The sequence below is a fragment of the Nyctereutes procyonoides genome, unplaced genomic scaffold, assembly GCF_905146905.1.
Source record: "Nyctereutes procyonoides isolate TBG_1078 unplaced genomic scaffold, NYPRO_anot_genome, whole genome shotgun sequence".
NCBI lineage: Eukaryota > Metazoa > Chordata > Mammalia > Carnivora > Canidae > Nyctereutes > Nyctereutes procyonoides.
The window spans coordinates 41611825-41630983 of NW_026575125.1; the positions used below are offsets into that span (position 1 = coordinate 41611825).

The following is a 19159-nucleotide window of genomic DNA, read 5'->3' on the forward strand; positions in this document are numbered from 1 at the left end:
AGAAGTGTTAAGATTTACTGTAAAGCTACAATGATCCAGGTAGTGTGGTTTTCATGTAAGGACAAACAGATATATAAATGGAATAGAAGAGAGAATCCAAAAATAGACCCACTACATATATGGACAACTGAGTTTTGTTAGAAGTACAAATACAATTCAGTGGGGGGAAAGGAATTTTGTTTTTGAACAAATTGAGCTAGAACAAATGGATATCAGTATTGGAGGAAAAATACCCTTGACCTCACACCATATATAAAAATAACTTGAGTTTAATATGATTGAATCATTTCTATTAGACCCACCTATCTAAAAGATATAAATCCTGTTAACTATGAAAAACATACTTTAAAAACTACAGAAAGAAAGACAAATATCATATGATTTCACTCATGTGTGTAATTTAAGAAACAAAAGAGATGAACATATGGAAAGGGGCAAAAAAGAGAGAGAAGCAAAGCATAAGAGACTCTAATGATAGAGAACAAACTGAGGGTTGATGGAGGGAGGTAAGTGAGGAATGATACCCATGGATGATGGGTATCAAGGAGGGCACTTGTTATGATAAGAACTGGGTATTGTATGTAAGTGATTTCTCACTAAATTCTGCTCCTGAAACCAGTATTACACTATACCTTATCTAACTGGAATTTAAATAAAAATTTGAGGAAAAAAAAAAAACTACTGAAGACACTGGAAAGTGACCAAACATTTTTCTGGGTCATCTTATATTGAGTAATTTTGGATTGTTATCCCAAATATTAACAAGATTCTGCTATAATAACACCATTTTCTGTGATATTCTTCTGTGTTGTTGTCATAGTAGTCAGTTAACTCAAACTGGAGATGCTGCCTCACCTATGGTGGGTAGCAACTTAGATCTCTGCTCAGACTTCTTCTGACTTCTAACTCCTCTTCAAAATCCACTTGCTTTTGTTCACTCTACCATTACACGTTTTGTTTTGTTTTCCTAGAGAATACAGTTACTGTCCGTAGAGGACTTTTTTTAAGGAGCTTACTTCTCCATACTAGAGGTGGAAATTTTTTAATTGATTCTTGTACATTGATCCTGTATTCTGACACTTGCTGAATTCACTTATTAATTCTAGTGAATATTTTTGTAAATTCCTTACAAAGTTTTTGCATCAATTACCATGTCTTTTTATCATTTCCTTTTTAGTCTGCATGCCCTTTATTTTTATTTTATCTTAAGGGCAAAAGCTTTCACTCTTTCAGCATTGAGTATATTAGCTGTGGTTTTCCTTAGATGTCCTTTATTAATTTGTGGCAATTTCTTTCTATTTCTAGCTTGGTGAAGGTCTTTAACATGAATGGATATTGGGTTTTCCAGATGCTTTTTTTTGCCTTTATTAAGATGAACACTTTATTCTGCTGATATGGTGAATTTCACAGATTTTCAGATGTTAAACTGACTGCCTTACTGGGATAAACATTACTTGATCATGATTATATTATCTTTTTTATGTTTCTTGAATCAATCTGCTAATATTTGGTAAGGATTCTTACTTCTCTGTTTAAATGAGGTATTAGTCTTTAGTTTTGGGGGATATTTTGCTTATAATATCTTTGACTTTTAGTATCATGTTAATGCTAGCCTCATAAAATGAGCTGTGAAATTTCATGCCTGCTCTATCTTCTGAAAGACTTTATGTAAAACCGCTATATTTGCTAGGATTTTTAAATCTTCACTCCTCTGTTTTTTTATTTTGTGTAAGATTGCTTTAAATTTTATAATTTTGGGGCACCTGGGTGGCTCAGCAGTTGAGTGTCTGCCTTTGGCTCAGGGCGTGATCCCAGGTGCAGGGATTGAGTCCCACATCAGGCTCCTTGCGAGGAACCTATTTCTCCCTCTGCCTAGGTCTCTGCCTCTCTCTGTCTGTCTCATGAATAAATAAATAAAATCTTTTAAAAAGATAAAAATAAATTTTATAACTTTTCTCTAAATATAAGATAAAAATACACCAGTGAATTCATATGGGTCTGAAGTTTTCTTTGTGGGATCACTTTTAATTTCAAATTCAGTTTTTTAAAGATTTTATTTATTTATTCATGAGAGACACAGAGAGAGAGAGGCAGAGACATAGGCAGAGAGAGAAGCAGGCTCCATGCAGGGAGACCAACGTGGGACTCGATCCCAGGACTACAGGACCACGCCCTGGGCCGAAGGCAGATACCTAACCGCTGAACCATCCAGGGATCCCCAGATTTTATTTATTTATTGGGAGACACCCAGAGACAGGCAGAGAGACAGGCAGAGGGAGAAGCAGGCTCTCTGCTGGGAGCCCAAGCAGGACTCGATCCCAGGACCCTGGGATCACACCCTAAGTCAAAGGCAGATGCTCAACCACTGAGCCACCCAGGAGCCCCTCAAATTCAGTTTCTTCAATAGATATAGAAATATTCAGATTTTCTAGTTTTCTTCTTGTTTTGATTCTTTGAGTTTGTACATTTTATCTATGTTATCAAATTTTTGGAATGTGGTTTTTTCATAATATTCCTCTATCATTGTTTTAATGTTTTTTGTATCTTCCACAATGTACTGTCTTTCTCTGAAATTGATAAAACTTCAGTTCAACAGGAATATATTAAAAATCTATATTTTTGTGCACTTAATAATGTAGCTTCAAAATATATAAAGTGAATATTGACAGTGCTAAAAGGAGAGATAGACAAAATGCATAATTATAGTTGGAAAGTTTAACATACCTATCTCTATAACTAATTTTTGTCTATTTACAGACGAAAGAATCTTTAAGGATATAGATTTGAGGTCCACCTGGGTGGTTCAGTCGGTTGAGTGTCTGACTCTTGATTATGGCTCAGGTCATAGTCTCAGGGTCATGGGATCTAGCCCCACCTTGGGCTCTGCACTCAGTGGGGAGTCTGCATGAGATTCTCTCTCTCCCTGTCCCTCTGTCCCTCTCCCCCCATGCATACTTCTCTCTCTCTCTCTCTCTCAAATAAATCTTTAAAAAAGATAGAAGATTTGAACTTGATAAACCAATATGACCTAATTGACAGACCATAAGTCACTGCATCCCACAACTATAGAATATACATTTTTTCAAGTACATATGCATACTGAGCAAAATAGACTCAATTTTAGGGTATAAGGCTTATTGCAGCAGATTTCAAAGGATTGAAATCATATGCTAAATGTTCTCTGATTACTATTGAAATAAATTAAAACTGAACAGAAGACAACCAGAAAATATCCAAATGTTTGAAAAGTAAGCAACACACAAGCAAATATCCCATAAGTCAAAGAAGAAGCCACAATGAAATTAGAAAATGTTTTGAGCAGAATGATAATGAAAATATAGCACATCAGGAGCACCTAGGTGGCTCAATCAATTAAGTGTCTGAGTCTTGGTTTCTGCTTGGGTCATGATCTCGGGGTCAAGGGATAGAGCCACTGTCAGGCTCTGCGCTCAGTGCAGAGTCTGTTTGAGATTCTCTCTCTTTTTCTCCCTCTGCCTCTGCCCCTCTCCTGACTCTCTCTCCCCCTCTCTCTCTCATAAATAAATAAAATCTTTAAAATAAATAAAATCTAAAAATAATAATAATAAATAAAATAAAATAAATAAAATCTTTCTACAAACAAGCTCCCAGCCTGCATGTCATCAGTGAATTCTTCCTCTTATTTAAAGAAAGAATAATACCAATATTATTCAAGTTCTTTTGAAGACAAAAAGAGAGAGAGAGCACTTCCCATCTCATTTGATAGTAAGTGGAACTATATTAGATTGAAGAATTACACTTCTCCAAAACATATTAAGAAAGTAAATATGAAACCACAAACTGGGAGAAGATAATTACAATACATAGATTTGATAAATGACCTATATTTAGAATATATTAAAAAAAACTTAGAAATCAAAAAGAGAAAGGCAGACAACCCAGTAGAAAAAGAAATGGATAAGAGATACGAACAGGTACTTTTATATTTTTTAAGATTTTATGTATTTTTTCATGAGAGACACACAGAAAGAGGCAGAGACACAGGCAGAAGGAAAAAAGGCAGCCTGTGGGGAGCCTGATGTGGGACTGTGGAACTCAATTCCAGGACTCCAGGATCACATGTTAAGCTGAAGGCAGATGCCTCAACCACTAAGCCACCCAAGTGTCCCAAACAGGTACTTTTAAAAGAAATATCCAAATAAATGGCCATTATATATGAAAAAGTGCTGGGGCAGCCCGGGTGGCCTAGCGGTTTAGCACCACCTTCAGCCCAGGGCCTGGTCCTGGAAACCCGGGATCGAGTCCCACGTCAGGCTCCCTGCATGGAGCCTGCTTCTCCCTCTGCCTGTGTCTCTGCTCTCTCTCTCTCTCTCTCTCTCTCTCTCTCTCTCTCTGTGTGTGTGTGTGTGTGTGTGTGTGTCATGAATAAATAAATAAAATCTTTAAAAAAGAAAAAATGCTGTGCATCGCTGCTTATCAAGGAACTGAAAATTAAACCACAGTGGGACAACCGTACACAGATACATACATATAAAAGAATGGATAGAATTAGAAAGACTTAACAATATCAATACTTACTCGAGTATTTGGAGCCACTGGAATTTACATGCATTGATGGTAGGAATGTAAATACCTTCAACCACTTTGGGAAACAGTCAGTATCTACTAATGCTAAATGTATGGCTTTCCTGTATCCCAGCAATGCCACTCCTAGGCATTTACTTAAGTGAATATATATGTCCACTAAAAGAAATGTACAGAATGTTCATATTGGCATTGGCATAATTGCGAAAAAATGCGAAACACCCCAAGTGTCCATCAGCAGGAGAATGGGTTAATATTGTGCTATTTTCTTATAATATGATAATACATGGCAATGAAAAAGAAAGAGCTACTGACAGACACAAGAACTTGGATGAATCTCAGAAAAGTGTATTGAACGGAAAAGCCAGGTATACAGATGAATTTCAACTTACGTGAAGTTCAAGGACAAGCAAAACTAATCTATGGTGATAAATGATTAGTGGCCTATGATCAGAGTGGTAATTATCTCTGAGAGTCAGTTATTGACTGGGAAAAGCTACAAGGAACTTTGTGGGACAATTAAAATGTTTTAGATTTTCATTTAGGTAGAGGTTACATGGGTATATACATATTAAAAAACTCATTTGGTGGAAGGGGAGGGGGAGGTGGGGTAAATGGGTGACAGGCACTGAGGGGGACACTTGACGGGATGAGCACTGGGTGTTATTCTGTATGTTGGTAAATTGAACACCAATAAAAATTAATTTATTAAAAATTAAAAATAAATAAAAAATAAAATAAAAAACTCATTGGTCTCTACAGTTAAGATCTGCATTTTACTATGTAGAAATTATACCTCAATTTAAAAAAAAACAAAACAAAGAATTTTTTATACACATCTTACAAGCCTATGAGATTTTTCCTTGGGGATATTTATATAGAAATGGTACTACTCGATCATTGGGATATACATGAAGTACACAAATATGCCCATTTCATAACATCTATGGCAACACTTGGAATTATCCAGATTTCTTATTTTGTGGCCAATCTAATGAATGTGAAGTAGTATTGTTTCTTGTTCTTTCTAATATTGGTTATCCATTTGGGTTTCCCCTTCTGCGAATTGCTTGTTCCGATTATTTTGTCTTTTCTAACTATATCATTTTTTTCTTCTTGATTTGCACCTAATTTGGTCATTTCCTTTTCCATGGAGGCTTTACCCCCATTGAGATCCCCCTGGTTATGGATGCTGTTTACTATCTTCTGGGTATTTGTTCCTATAGTAATTAACTCAAAGGAGTCTTCCATTCTGAACACTTAAGCTTTTTATTTGTATTCTGATGACTTCTATATTGACACCACTAGTTGGTATATTATAAGTGGGTTCTAGTATGACATTTACCTGCATATTAGACAATTCCCATAGAATATTCTACTTTATTCATCCTTACTAGTATGTGAAAAATTGGCATCATCATTACCCAAATCAGGAACCCTCATGTTCTAAATTCTGTCAGATTCTGCTGTTTTCTTGTTTCTTCCCTCTTAGTTATCTTCTCTAATTACTCTGCAATTCCTATTTTTTAAAAGAATACTATTCAGATGTACTCTCATCTTAATTCCTATTAGCACCACCCAAAAACAGATGTATATTTTCTTATGCTTGGATTATTCTGTTCCTAATGAGATTTGCAGATTCTATTCTTGTATCTAGTTCATCTTAAATCCTCCTGCTATATTTCATTACCTAAAACATTGCCATTATCTTTGGCATCAGCTTAATAAAGTAAACTTACAATTACTCTGTATTATATAACACATGACCAGTGTGGCCATGTATTTCCATTTAAAGTTGTATCTGTTTGTGATCCTGGGGTCCTGGGATCAAGTCCTGAATCGGGCTCCCCACAGGGAGCCTACTTCTCCCTCTGCCTGTGTCTCTGCCTCTCTCTGTGTGTCTCTTATGAAAAAATAAATAAAATCTTTAAAAAATAATAAAAATAAATAAAGTTGTATCTGTACAGTTTCTTAATTCATGCTTTCCTCAGATTTTCACCTTGCCTTTAATGCCTACCATATATGAAGTTTATCTCTGCATCTAGGATCTTTATCTTGTGTTCTGCCTAAAGTAATAGACACTTTTTGTTTCATTTAAAGTTATCATCTATCCCATGGAATGGCAAATTCATTGCTCTTCTCCATTTCTCTTCCTCTATCTCTCAGATGCTTCTGCCCCTAGTAATTTTGAAAGTCCCTGAAAACAAGAGCGTCTATCTTATTTTCATTATTTGAACACTAAGCATGAAGGAAATACTTAGCACTATTAACTAATTGAGTTTGTGGGGGATAAGATCTTAAGAGTTTTTTGCTATATTTCAGAGTGTTTTTAAAAACTTGACTGAGAGGTTTCAATAGGACATAGATTATAATTGGAAAGTAAAAATAATGATATCAAATATTAAAAGTTTACTGCTTGTGTATTGTGTTTCTATTATAACAGAAATCTATTAAAATGATTGGCAAAATGAATAGCACAGAAGGTGTCTGCTTTTGAAATTTAGGGGAAAAAAGTCTCAGTAGCAATATGATCAGATTAATTTTCAAAGTAAAAGACTCAAAAATGCTTAATGAAGCATGAATACCTTTTAAGGGGCACAAAAAAGGCACAAAAGAAAATGCTAAGCAGGCTAAATGGAGGAAGAGGGCATGAATGTGTCTTTTGATTTAAGAATAAACGGGACTTTTGGAGTGGTAAATAGAATGCAAGCTTGCACACACAGCTGTTATCTAGACTGTTGACTCTCCATTTATATACTGTTCATTGAATCTGTGGGCTCAGGAAAGGTGTAGAGGAGCTTATTATTGCAGGAGCAGATTTTTTTTTGGCTCCCCCCCTGCAGGGCGCTCCGCCCCCCCCCCCCCGCAGGAGCAGATTTTTTACGATGAAAATTGGTACTGGTGATCTAAACATTGTCTGATACATGAGGGGTTTAGAAGTTAACTTAATTATCCATAAGTTATACTTTCTCTATATATTTATAAGTTAAAGTGAAAAGCAGAACCACTTTTGAAGCCATGCCTAGGAATCCAGTTCTTAATATCTACAGAATAAATTAAAGCCAAGTGCATGAGAATAAAAATGCAACTTAAAAATAAGAGGATGAGATTTTGGATGGGATATGTATCTAGAATACAATATCAAAGTGACCAACAGGGGAAAACTGGATTTGATGACTCAGAACATTCTCACTATTTCACATCTCTTGCTAATGAAATAATGTGTAATTTCTCCACTTTAAAATTATCGAGAATCTAATACACCTCATGCATTATGCTGGTAATGGAAATATCTGTGATCCCCACTCTGGATGAAAATAGTATATTAATTAAAACTTATTTGCAGTAATAAAGAGATTATAAGATGGTGACTTAGATGCTAAAGAATTTTACTTCTCTCTTATATAAAGTTTCTAATATCACAGGCCTTTGGAACACTTCATTGCTCATGTTTATTCCAGATTCTGGGTTCCTTCCATTAACATAACCCCACCATCTCTTGGGGTTTTTTTTGTGTGTGTGTGTGTGTGTGGCATCTGCATATTTGTATCTGTGTTACTGCCAAATCCAGCAAGAAGGTAGAAGAGGGTGTAGAGAAAACATGCCTGCTGTCTCCATGCTCTGGCTTGAAAATGGCACCCATCATTTTCTCTCACGTTCTGTTGATGATAACATTGTCACGTGGCCATACCAGTTTTCAGAGGAGGCTGAGAGATGTTATATGACTAGGCAGCCATATGCCTGGCTACTACTCTGTTAATACAAAAGGATGGTGGAACAGCTTTTAGTCTACCACGGATAGCTTGTTTTTTCTCTGATTTCATGCTACTTTATTAGATATAAATATTTTCAGGTCCAAGAAAACAATTATACCTAGATGGAGAGTTGGAGTATAAATAGCTATTTATTGTTTGTATAGGTCAGGATGGCTATGACTACAGTATTTTTCCTATAGGCATGAATAAATTAGTTTTTTCTTGGTTTTATTGAGATATAATTGACATATATCACTGTATACGTTTAAGGTGTACTCATAGTGGCTTAACTTAAATACATTGTGAAATGATTACAAGAAGCTTAGTTACAGGGACACCTGGGTGGCTAAGCTGTTGAGCCTCTGCCTTTGGCTCAGGGCGTAATCCCAGGTAATGGGATCAAGTCCCACATCAGGCTCCCCATGGGGAGCCTGCTTCTCCTTCTGCCTATGTCTCTGCTTCTCTCTGTGTGTCTCTCGTGAATAAATGAATAAAATCTTTTAAAAAAGGAGAAGCTTAGTTATAGTCCATCTCATAAAGATACCAAAAAAAGAAAAAGTGTTTTTTCTTTGTAATGAGAACTTTTAGAATCTACTCTGTTAGCAAATTAAATTGGTTGTTTGATCGCATTAACTTGGTATTGCTGCTAACAAGTAAAAAGGAACAAGATTAATGAGGATTTAGAATCAAAAGCTAATGAGAACTTAGACTCTGAATCATCCCCTCCAAACCTACTCTCTCCACAGACATTTTCCCTGAAAACCTTTGTCTTTTTAATCTTCAGTCTATGTTATATCCAAGCCTCCAGCCAAAATAGAACTAGATTGCTTATGTTGAACTCCAGCCTTCAACACTTAATAACTATGTTTTAGGGCAAATTATATAAATAATTATTCTGAGCTTCACTTTCCTTATCTACAATAGGTGGATTAATAATAGAAAATACCTCAAAGGGTCTTTGAAAGGATTGAGTGTGTGTGTGTGTGTATTTCTTAGAGTAATACCTGGAACATCATAAATGTTATGCAGGAACTTGGCACACTGTATGTGCTATATGTGTTTTTCTTGTCATCACTGTGGTCATCATCATCATATTTACCAGTTTCCCTGTATTCAATTTTGAATAGCTTGTTTACCTTTTAATCCTCTGTTATCTATTCTTTGTGTCAATTTTACTTTTTCTTTCTCTTTTTAGATGGGAGGTTTGGGATTAAGACCCCACAAAAAAGAATTTCTGGAAAAGCTTCATTTCATAATGAAAAAGAGGGTGAAGATACAAGAGACGGTTCATTGTATTCCATTTTAGAAGAACTGTGGCAAGATTCTGAACAGATAGAAAGATATCAGGAAAAACAGAGCAAACCTCTGAGTCATTCTGCTTTCATCAATAAGAAAGTATTGAATACAGAGTGGGATTTTGAATATAAAGACCATGGAAAATTTATTCATCCAAGCCCAAATCGTATTCCTTCACAGAAAAGACCCCAGAAATGTGACTCATTTGGAAAGAGTTTTAGGCATAATTTAGACTTACATATTCCTAGTAAAAACAATGCAACAAAGAACTTTGATACAAATATGGGGCATGGTCACGTTTTCACACAGGGCTCTTCTTATACTAACCATGAAAATACTTGTACAGGAGTACAATTCTGTGAAAGTGATCAGTGTGGAAAAGTCCTCAGTCTCAAACAAGCATTCAGTCACAATCTGAAATTTCCTGTTGGGGAGAAGGCAGATATGTGTACTGATTTTGGGAAGATCTTCACTCAGAAGTCACACCTCTTTGCACCTCAGAGAATCCATACTATGGAAAAACCTCATGAACTTAGCAAATGTGTAAATGTGTTTACACAGAAGCCACTACTCAGTATATATCTGAGAGTTCATAGAGATGAAAAACTATATATATGTCCTGAATGTGGGAAGGCTTTCATCCAGAATTCAGAATTAATCATGCATAAGAAAACTCATACTAGAGAAAAACCCTATAAATGCAATGAATGTGGAAAATCATTTTTCCAGGTGTCCTCTCTACTTAGACATCAGACAACTCACACTGGAGAAAAACTCTATGAATGCAGTGAATGTGGGAAAGGCTTCTCCCTGAACTCAGCCCTCAATGTACATCAGAAAATTCACACTGGAGAGAGACACCACAAATGTGGTGAGTGTGGGAAAGCCTTTACCCAAAAATCAACGCTCAGGATGCATCAGAGAATTCATACAGGAGAGAGATCTTACATATGTACTGAATGTGGGCAGGCCTTCATCCAAAAAGCACACTTGATTGCCCATCAAAGAATTCATACTGGAGAGAAGCCTTATGAATGCAGTGACTGTGGGAAATCTTTCCCTTCTAAGTCACAACTCCAGATGCATAAGCGAATTCACACAGGAGAAAAACCCTATATATGCACTGAATGTGGGAAGGCCTTTACCAACAGGTCAAATCTCAATACTCACCAGAAATCTCATACTGGAGAAAAGTCTTACATATGTGCTGAATGTGGAAAGGCCTTCACTGACAGGTCAAATTTCAATAAACACCAAACAATTCATACTGGAGAGAAACCCTATGTTTGTGGTGATTGTGGGAGGGCCTTCATCCAGAAGTCAGAGTTAATTACACATCAGAGAATTCATACTACAGAGAAGCCTTATAAATGTCCTGAGTGTGAGAAATCTTTCTCCAAGAAACCACATCTCAAAGTACATCAGCGAATTCACACAGGAGAGAAACCATACATGTGTGCAGAATGTGGGAAGGCATTCACTGACAGGTCAAATTTCAATAAACACCAGACAATTCATACTGGAGATAAACCCTATAAATGCAGTGACTGTGGAAAGGGCTTCACTCAGAAATCAGTTCTGAGTATGCATCGCAATATCCATGCATGAAAGTACCCGTTTCTTAAAAATGAGAAAGCCTTATCCCAGAAGTCAGGTCTTAGTGTATATTATAAAATCCATCCAAGACAGATCCTATATGAATACACTGCATGATAAAAAGCATTCATCAGCTCTCTCACCTGACATGAGAAAAATTATTCAAAAGAGATCCTCTCAAAATGCACAGAATAAAAGGGACTTTTCATATTTACATGCCTCACAAAAGATAATAGAACTCCTACTGGAAAAAATGCTGTCAGTTTGATGCATTAGGAAAACCTTTCCTGTAGAAAGTATTATAAAGCAAATTGTTATCAAATTCTTTATAAATGGAGTGAGCAAAAGTATATAAATGACAGTCCTGTGTACTGTGTTATATTAAGCGATTTGAAGTGGCAACAAAATGAAAGAACAGAAGAATGTATTTGATGTGTAGACCAACTCTCAGTTCTGTAGGGTGTTTGTGGCAGAAGACATTGCACCACAGGAGGGATAATTGAATTGAAATTCTTGTTTTGAATTTAATATAATTGTGTCTGTCAAATGTCTTTCCACAGTTTTAAAGCCATTATGGTTTCATATATACACACACATCTACAAATACAATCTTACTTTAATACATAACTCTAATCCTATTATTCATACTGGTTTCCACAACATTGTTTATCTTTTTTTCATTGTGGTACAATGCAAAAGAGCCACAGACCTCTCCCAACCTTTTATGCATACCCCTTTGAAATGTTACTTTTTTTTCTTTTATTAAGAGGTAGAGCTCTCTCTTTTCCTTGACCCTGAGCTTGGCCATGTGATTTGCTTTGGCCAATGTACATTAGCAAAGAGATTCAAGAAGCTGGAGAGAAGTGTGTCTTGAGGCTTGTCTTCCCTTGCTGCTCTTTCTGAGATCTTCATGTGAAGAAACTCAAGAGTGCTCTGCTGGAGGATGAGAAACCACATGTAAAAGAGATAAGCCAGCACAGATGAGGCCTCTTAGATCAACTTCCAGACATGAGAGTGAGACCGTCCTCAACCTCCAGCCCCAACCAAACTGGCCCACACCAAAAGAGCCATACCAGTTACCCCAGCCAACCTGGAGAATCATGACTTAAATAAAATGATAATTGTTTTAAGCTACTGTTTTGGGTAGTTTGTTGCACAGAAAATGCTAAGTAATACCTAAAAGTGTATACTTGTGTGTGTGTGTAGGGGGGTATTATACCAAAACATAAGACATGTGGCATTAGCTTTGGGCCTGGGTGGCAGATGGAGACTGGAAATAATGAGGAAAACTGTTAAAAAGGCTGGAAAAGATGGCAGCTCATGTTATTTACTAAGGAAAGAATAGCAAAACAGTCACCATGCTCTGTGAGAAGATAGAGAATATACCAAATGAACTTGTGGATCTGGCTAAGGATATCTCCAACAGAATGTTGGAAATACCAGTTTGCTTCTAAAAAGCCACATATGGCAAGGTACCAAAGGAGAGATGAACTACAGAAATAACTGTACCATTTACAAGCAGAGAATTAAAAAGAAATACAAAAAAGCCAGGACTTGCTGGGTTGGAAAATAACTATTCCTCACACCTCCAGTCTCTCCATTCATCAGAATATTCTCAAGGTGAAAAATGGTCTCAGGTTAGAGATCAAATCATGGATGCGGCTCTAAGACCCTTTGTTAAAATGTGTGAAATATTTAAGTTGGTGTTTGGGAGACTCTCTCAGCTAAACCAAATGGTTTCTAAAAACTTCATGACACTGTCTGTCCAGCACCCTGATACATTGCTGATGTAGAGAGGGGCCTGTCTAAAAAAGAATTGTTAATGTGGCATTTGGGGCATGGAGTAAATACAAATGAGATTCACAAACACCTATAAAGTTTCTAATAGAGTTTTACTACCTCCAAGTTGGACTTAAAGGAATTGAAACAGTCCAAAATGAAAAGCAGCCTTGGACTACCTTCTCTAACTTCTATGAACATGAAGCAAGCAGAGAAAGTTACTCAGCTGCCGTTTCTTATGGGAAAAGACAGATGTCTCAAAGAGAAGACCCAAGAACAATATCTTAAAATAGACTGGGAAGCTGTTCCCAGATAGAACTGTGACCCAATCCAGAAACATCTGCCCCTGGAGTGGGCAGGGGAAATCTGACAACATTAGCTCTGTGGGATTTCAGAATTGTTATGGAACAGTGATTAACATGTGCCTCTTATTCTTCCCTTCTTTTAAATGAGGGTATCTACTACAGTTCAATCCTTATGTCACCAGTGTGTGTGTGTGTGTGTGTGTGTGTGTGTGTGTGTGTGTGTGTGTTGAGTGTGTATGTGGGGGGGTGGTGATAGTCATATAACTTGTCATTTAGCTCACAGGTCTCTGGATCAAGAAACTGAGAAATTGCACCCAAGCTGCTTCAGCCACATCTGAACCTTGATGCAGGTTCAGACTCGAGGTCCTGGATTTGAGCCTGATGCCAATTTGGGATGAGAAGTTTGGAAGTCTTGGAATGAGGGTGAACATATTTTTGCATGGTGTGGTAATATAAATAATTAATGACCAGAAAATAGGTTGTGTTAGATAGAAAAATGTTACAAATTTCTACCATCCCTCTATGTGTGTCCCTTTTCAATCTTTATTTTGCTTTGTGTTTCAGTTGGAATAATTTCTGTTAACCTATCTTCAGGTTCATGGATGTTGACCCCTACCCTGTTCAATCTGTTTAATCCCTACTTCTGTTAGGTCTACTGATGAACCCATTAAAGGCATTCTTCATCTCAGTTATGTTTTCTTTATTTCTAGTATTCCATTTGACTCTTCAGGTTTTCATTTTTCTGATGAAATTCGCCATCTGTTCATACCTGTTGTTCACATTTCCCACCATCCTCTCTAACATATTAATCATTGTTAATTTAAATTCCCTATTTGATAGTACTAACAACTGGGTCAGCTGAGTCTGGATTTTTTTTTATTATTCTGTCTCTTTATAGTGGACTGTTTTTTCTTTTTCTTTTTTTTTTAATTTATGATAGTCACAGAGAGAGAGAGAGAGAGGCAGAGACAGGCAGAGGGAGAAGCAGGCTCCATGCACCAGGAGCCCGACGTGGGATTCGATCCTGGGTCTCCAGGATCGCGCCCTGGGCCAAAGGCAGGCGCCAAACCGCTGCGCCACCCAGGGATCCCTGGACTGTTTTTTCTTTCTGTTTTGCATCTAATAATTTTTGGCCAAATTTCAGATGTTGTATGTAGGAGAGTAGAAACTGAGGTAAATAATATTTATTCCTGGAAATAGTTATGACGGCTCTTCTGATAAATCGTTAAGCGGGAAGGGGGTGAGTTCATCTAGTCAGAATTTGGTCTGGGTTTAGGTTTTGTTGCTGCTATGATATCTTCATTGTACCATAGACATCAAATTTCTCAAGTATTACCTTGGGCTTAGAGCAGGCAATGGTTTTCAAGATAATTTTTCTCAATATTCTTATACCACACTTGCCTTTAGGCCTTTAGGCCTGTGTGCCTGCAACTCAGGGAAGATCTCTCTCTATGCCCTTGTCTCTCCCTTAGTAGTAGACTGCTGTTATTACTTGGTTCTTGGTGACCTGATGAGTAGGGGGTCAGGAGTTGTCCTGGGCCAACCTCACTTTTAGGCAGGCCTTATATCCCTAGGTCTTCAGGGTGGGGGTTTTTCAGTGATCTTGCTCCTCCCCATTGGTATAAGGTCTTTAATGGTTTCAACTCAGGATGATTAACTGCCCTTCCCCCATGAATGGAAGTTTTTTTTTTCCGTTTCCCTTTTCTCTAGCCACAATGGATCTGTACCTGTGTCCTGGAGGCAGCTGGGTTTACATCACTTCCCCCAGTGGCTTAAGGCTTTTGCTCTGTAAGGCAGTAGGGTCCCACTGGGGCTTTGTGCCATTTCTTTATCTGCAGCTGTCCCCTTGCAGGCCTACATCACTGAGAGAGGCTTTCTCCTGTCTCTTTCTCTACCCCTATTATTTCTTGTAAGCATCCAGTGGAGGTATGTAGAAAAGAGCCTGCAAGTGAAGGCCAACTACTCTTAGGTTTCCAGCTCTCAGGTGTTCTCTATTTTTGTACTATCTTACACTCAGCCTTTAGAACTTCATTAAACTTCATGCTGAAATCTTAATGCTGGTATAGTGGACCCATCTTCCTTCTTGCTTTGCCACAAGTGACCCAGTGACAACTTCCTGTTGAGGATTGAAGCAGTTGTTTTATGTATCAAGCTAATTGGTTGCCTTGTGATCATAGTTCTCTGATAAGTTCAAAAATTATGATTTTGTAGATTACCCATTTTTTTGATTATAAGAATGGGACCTATGCTCTTTCCAGATATCTACATCCTGGGCAGAAGCCAGGAGTCTAGATTGTCTCCTTTAGACCACTAACATCAGAATATATGCTCCCCTTTCAATGTGACTCTTCTACTTCATCCATCAAGAGATAGAGTCCACTTCTCTAAACCTTAAAACTAGGTTTGGCCAGGGGCACCTGGGTGGCTCTGTTTTTTGTTTTTTGTTCCCTCCTCCCTTTTTTTTAGCCCCCGCTCTGTTAAGTGGCTGCCTTCAGCTTGGGTAATGATCTCAGGGTCTTGAGATCAAGCCCCACATTGGGCTCCCTGCTCAGTGGGGAGTCTGCTTCCACCTCTTCCTCTGCTGCCCCCTGCTTGTCGCACTCTTTGTCTCCCTCAAGTAAATAAATAAAATCCTAAAAAAAAAATACTGGGTTTGGCCATTTCTTTGGCCAATGGAACATTAGCAAATATGATACAAGCAGATGTTTGAGAAGTGCTTGCACATTGAGGTTTGCCCACTTTTGCTCCTCTTTGGAATCCTAAGGACAAGTGTGAAAAGGCCTGGGCTGTGCTATTAGATAATGGCAGACTTCATGGAGCAGTGATGGAATAGAGATGAACCATCCCAATTGAGGTTCCCTACACCAACCAGATTTTCATCTGCCAGACATGCAAATGAAGCTATACTAGCCATCCAACCCTGTTCAAGCCCATTGTGGTCAGTAGCATCTGAGATGACCCTGCATGATCCCCATTTCTTGGTATCCACACCTTTGTATAACCCTCTTCTCAAGCTTGAGCTGGATTTGGTGAATTTGGTTCTAATAAATAGAATGAAGCCGAATTTATGAGATGTCACTTCCAAGGTTAGGTTACAGAGAAACTGTGGCATCCCTTTTGGGTACTCTCTCAGATGCCTCACCCTAGGGGAGGCCAGTTGCCATCTCATGAGGCAGATCTATGGAGAGACCCAAGTGAATAAGTTTGGTTGCATATCCTCCCAGTCTAGCCTTTGTATGAGACCATAGCCCTAAATGACAGCTTGGCTGCAACCTTATGAAGACCTTCAACCAGATACACCCTTCTGAACCTCACCTGAATTCCTGACCCACAGGAACTGTGAGAGAATAAATATTTGTTGTTTTAAGCTACTAAATTTTAGGGCAACTTGTTACATAGTAATAGATTAGTAATACACTGGCCTGGACTAGAAGAGCTCTGCCTTCCATCCCACCCATCCCAGACAACTCGTAGAATCATGAATTAAGTATTGATTGTTTTAAATGCTAAATTTTGGGTGACTTGTAACCCAGAAAAAGCTAACTAATATATTTATTATTTATTGAATTTCCTCCTCCACTATTCATCTCCAACAGATAACCAGTACTAATCAACTACTATGAATACTTTCATGTTTTAATCTGTGGTCTTAATTATATATATAGACATATATGTTCCCATGTTATAATCAGATAGAAGCTATATATGGATTGTTTTCTTCCTTGATTTTCTTTTTTTAAAGATTTTATTTGTTCGTGAGAGACACAGAAAGAGGCAGAGACATAGGGCGAAAGAGAGGCAGGCTCCCCGTTGTGGGACTTGATCCCAGGACTCCAGGATCACACCCTGGGCCGAAGGCAGATGCTCAACCGCTGAGCCACCCAGATGTTCCTCTTCCTTGATTTTCAAATACAGGATCATGTCCTACAACTGTATCTGCATCTTGCTTTATTACTCAACAAGAATTTTGTTGCATGATAGTTCATAGGGATGGATATACAATAATTTATTCAACCTTTTTCTTATTAAGATTTATATACACACCTTTTTATTTTTAAACTTTTTTGTCACAAGGAGCAATGTTGTTAAAAATATGAAGAGCAGGATCCCTGGGTGGCGCAGTGGTTTGGCGCCTGCCTTTGGCTCAGGGCGCGATCCTGGAGACCCGGGATCGAATCCCATATCGGGCTCCCGGTGCATGGAGCCTGCTTCTCCCTCTGCCTGTGTCTCTGCCTCTCTCTCTCTCTCTGTGACTATCATAAATAAATAAATTTAAAAAAAATATGAAGAGGTAGTTTTCATAGTGGTTAGGTAGATGGGCCCAGGAACCAGTCTGCTAAGGTTTTAATCCTGGCTCTACTAGTTACTGGCAATGTTTCCTTAGGCAGTTTAGTTAACCTTTTTGTCCTAATTTCTTCAGCTGTAAAGGATGTTCGCAGTAGTACCTACCTCACAGATTTGACATGAGAAGTATATTAGCTCAAAACAATAGAAATTGCTTGGTCTCAGTTATGGAGGCCAGAAGTCTGAAATCGGTGTTACAGGGCCAGATTACCTCTGAAAGCTCTAGGAAATGAACTGTTCCATGCCTCTCTTCCAAATTTCTGGTAGCTTCAGGCATTCCTTGGCAAGTAGATGCATTATTCTAATCAAATGGCAGGACCTGAGAGCTCGTCTGTGGTATCTTAGTCTCATCTAGTTACCTAAAGAAAATTTATTCGGTAACTGGAAACACAGGCCTAGGACCAAGGTTTGTGCTACCAACATTTGAGGACCAGGTTAAGAGGGATTCATCAATAGAGGATAATGGGAAGGAGCAGCCAGAGAGGTAAAACTTAGAGGCTCAAAGAAGATAGTGTTGGAAACACTATGGAAGCAATGTCACAGTGGAAGAATTGTCCAGACTGGAGATCAATTCATATGAAGATGGAAAACTGATTCTTGGAATTTGTAGCAAGGAGGTCACTGTTAACTTTGATGAATATTATTTTCAAAGTGAATTTAACTAAAGAAAAAAAACTGAGCAAATCTGAAGAAATTTCTGAACTCAGTAATGTTACTTCACTTCAAAACTTTTTCGATAGAAAAATACTAGATCATTTGGGCTGTATTACTCTATTGTTGTCTGGGCACATATCAAAGAAATGCATTTTCAAGAATTCTATTTGACTCCAGGTTAGAGTTGGCCAGAAGTAGAGATTGCATGAGATTTGAGAGTTCAAAGTGAAGGAGCAATCATTACTCTACAAGTTTAATGTTACATACAGTGAAGGACAGATGCAGAGGTACCCAGAAAGTTTTAATTTTTCCTTACTTACTCGCTTTCATTCAGTATTCAGCCCTTCTTTGTATCTCCCAACACTGTTGACCACAGTGGTCCCAGGCCAACCACCAGATGCTTGGCTGAGGCCCACAAAGGCAACAGTTTTTCATAGACTTCTCTATAAGCTCTCCCTTGACAGTCTCACTTCAGCAGCTGGATGTGCCTGGCTTCTCAGATTTGCCTGCAAGCTGGGATTTACCTATCCATGCCAGCATTTCAAAAGGGCTGGATTAGTGACTTCTCTAATCTTCCATCTCCCCTTTCTATACCTTTACTTTCTTAGCTACTCCCACAATTGTGCATGGTCGAATTTCTATAAAAATTACTTATTCCATAATAATTATAGTGAATCCACTTCCGTGATTGAACCCTGATTGATAAGTTACTTCCTTTTCCTGAAAATCTTTTAAAATTGAGTGATGCCATTGAGAAGTCTTAGACTAATCTCTCTTTTTTTCTTGTACCTTTCTGCCGTATAATTTTTTATGCTCGAAGTTAAGGATCTTTAGAGACATATGCCTTGGTCTTGATTTTTGTGAATT

At 37.9% G+C, this 19159-nt stretch overlaps 1 protein-coding gene across 8 annotated transcripts in view; it reads left to right on the forward strand.

The window, feature by feature from the left end:
* The window catches only part of ZNF81 (zinc finger protein 81), a 102896-nt gene extending 88707 nt beyond the window's left edge, over positions 1–14189 (forward strand). For all 8 annotated transcript variants that reach the window (XM_055337455.1, XM_055337456.1, XM_055337452.1 and 5 more), the window contains one exon: positions 9514–14189. In XM_055337455.1, the coding sequence (XP_055193430.1) occupies positions 9514–11222 (1709 nt within the window). In that variant the 3' untranslated portion in view covers positions 11223–14189. The remainder of the gene's footprint in view (positions 1–9513) is intronic.
* The last annotated feature ends 4970 nt before the right edge of the window (positions 14190–19159 follow it).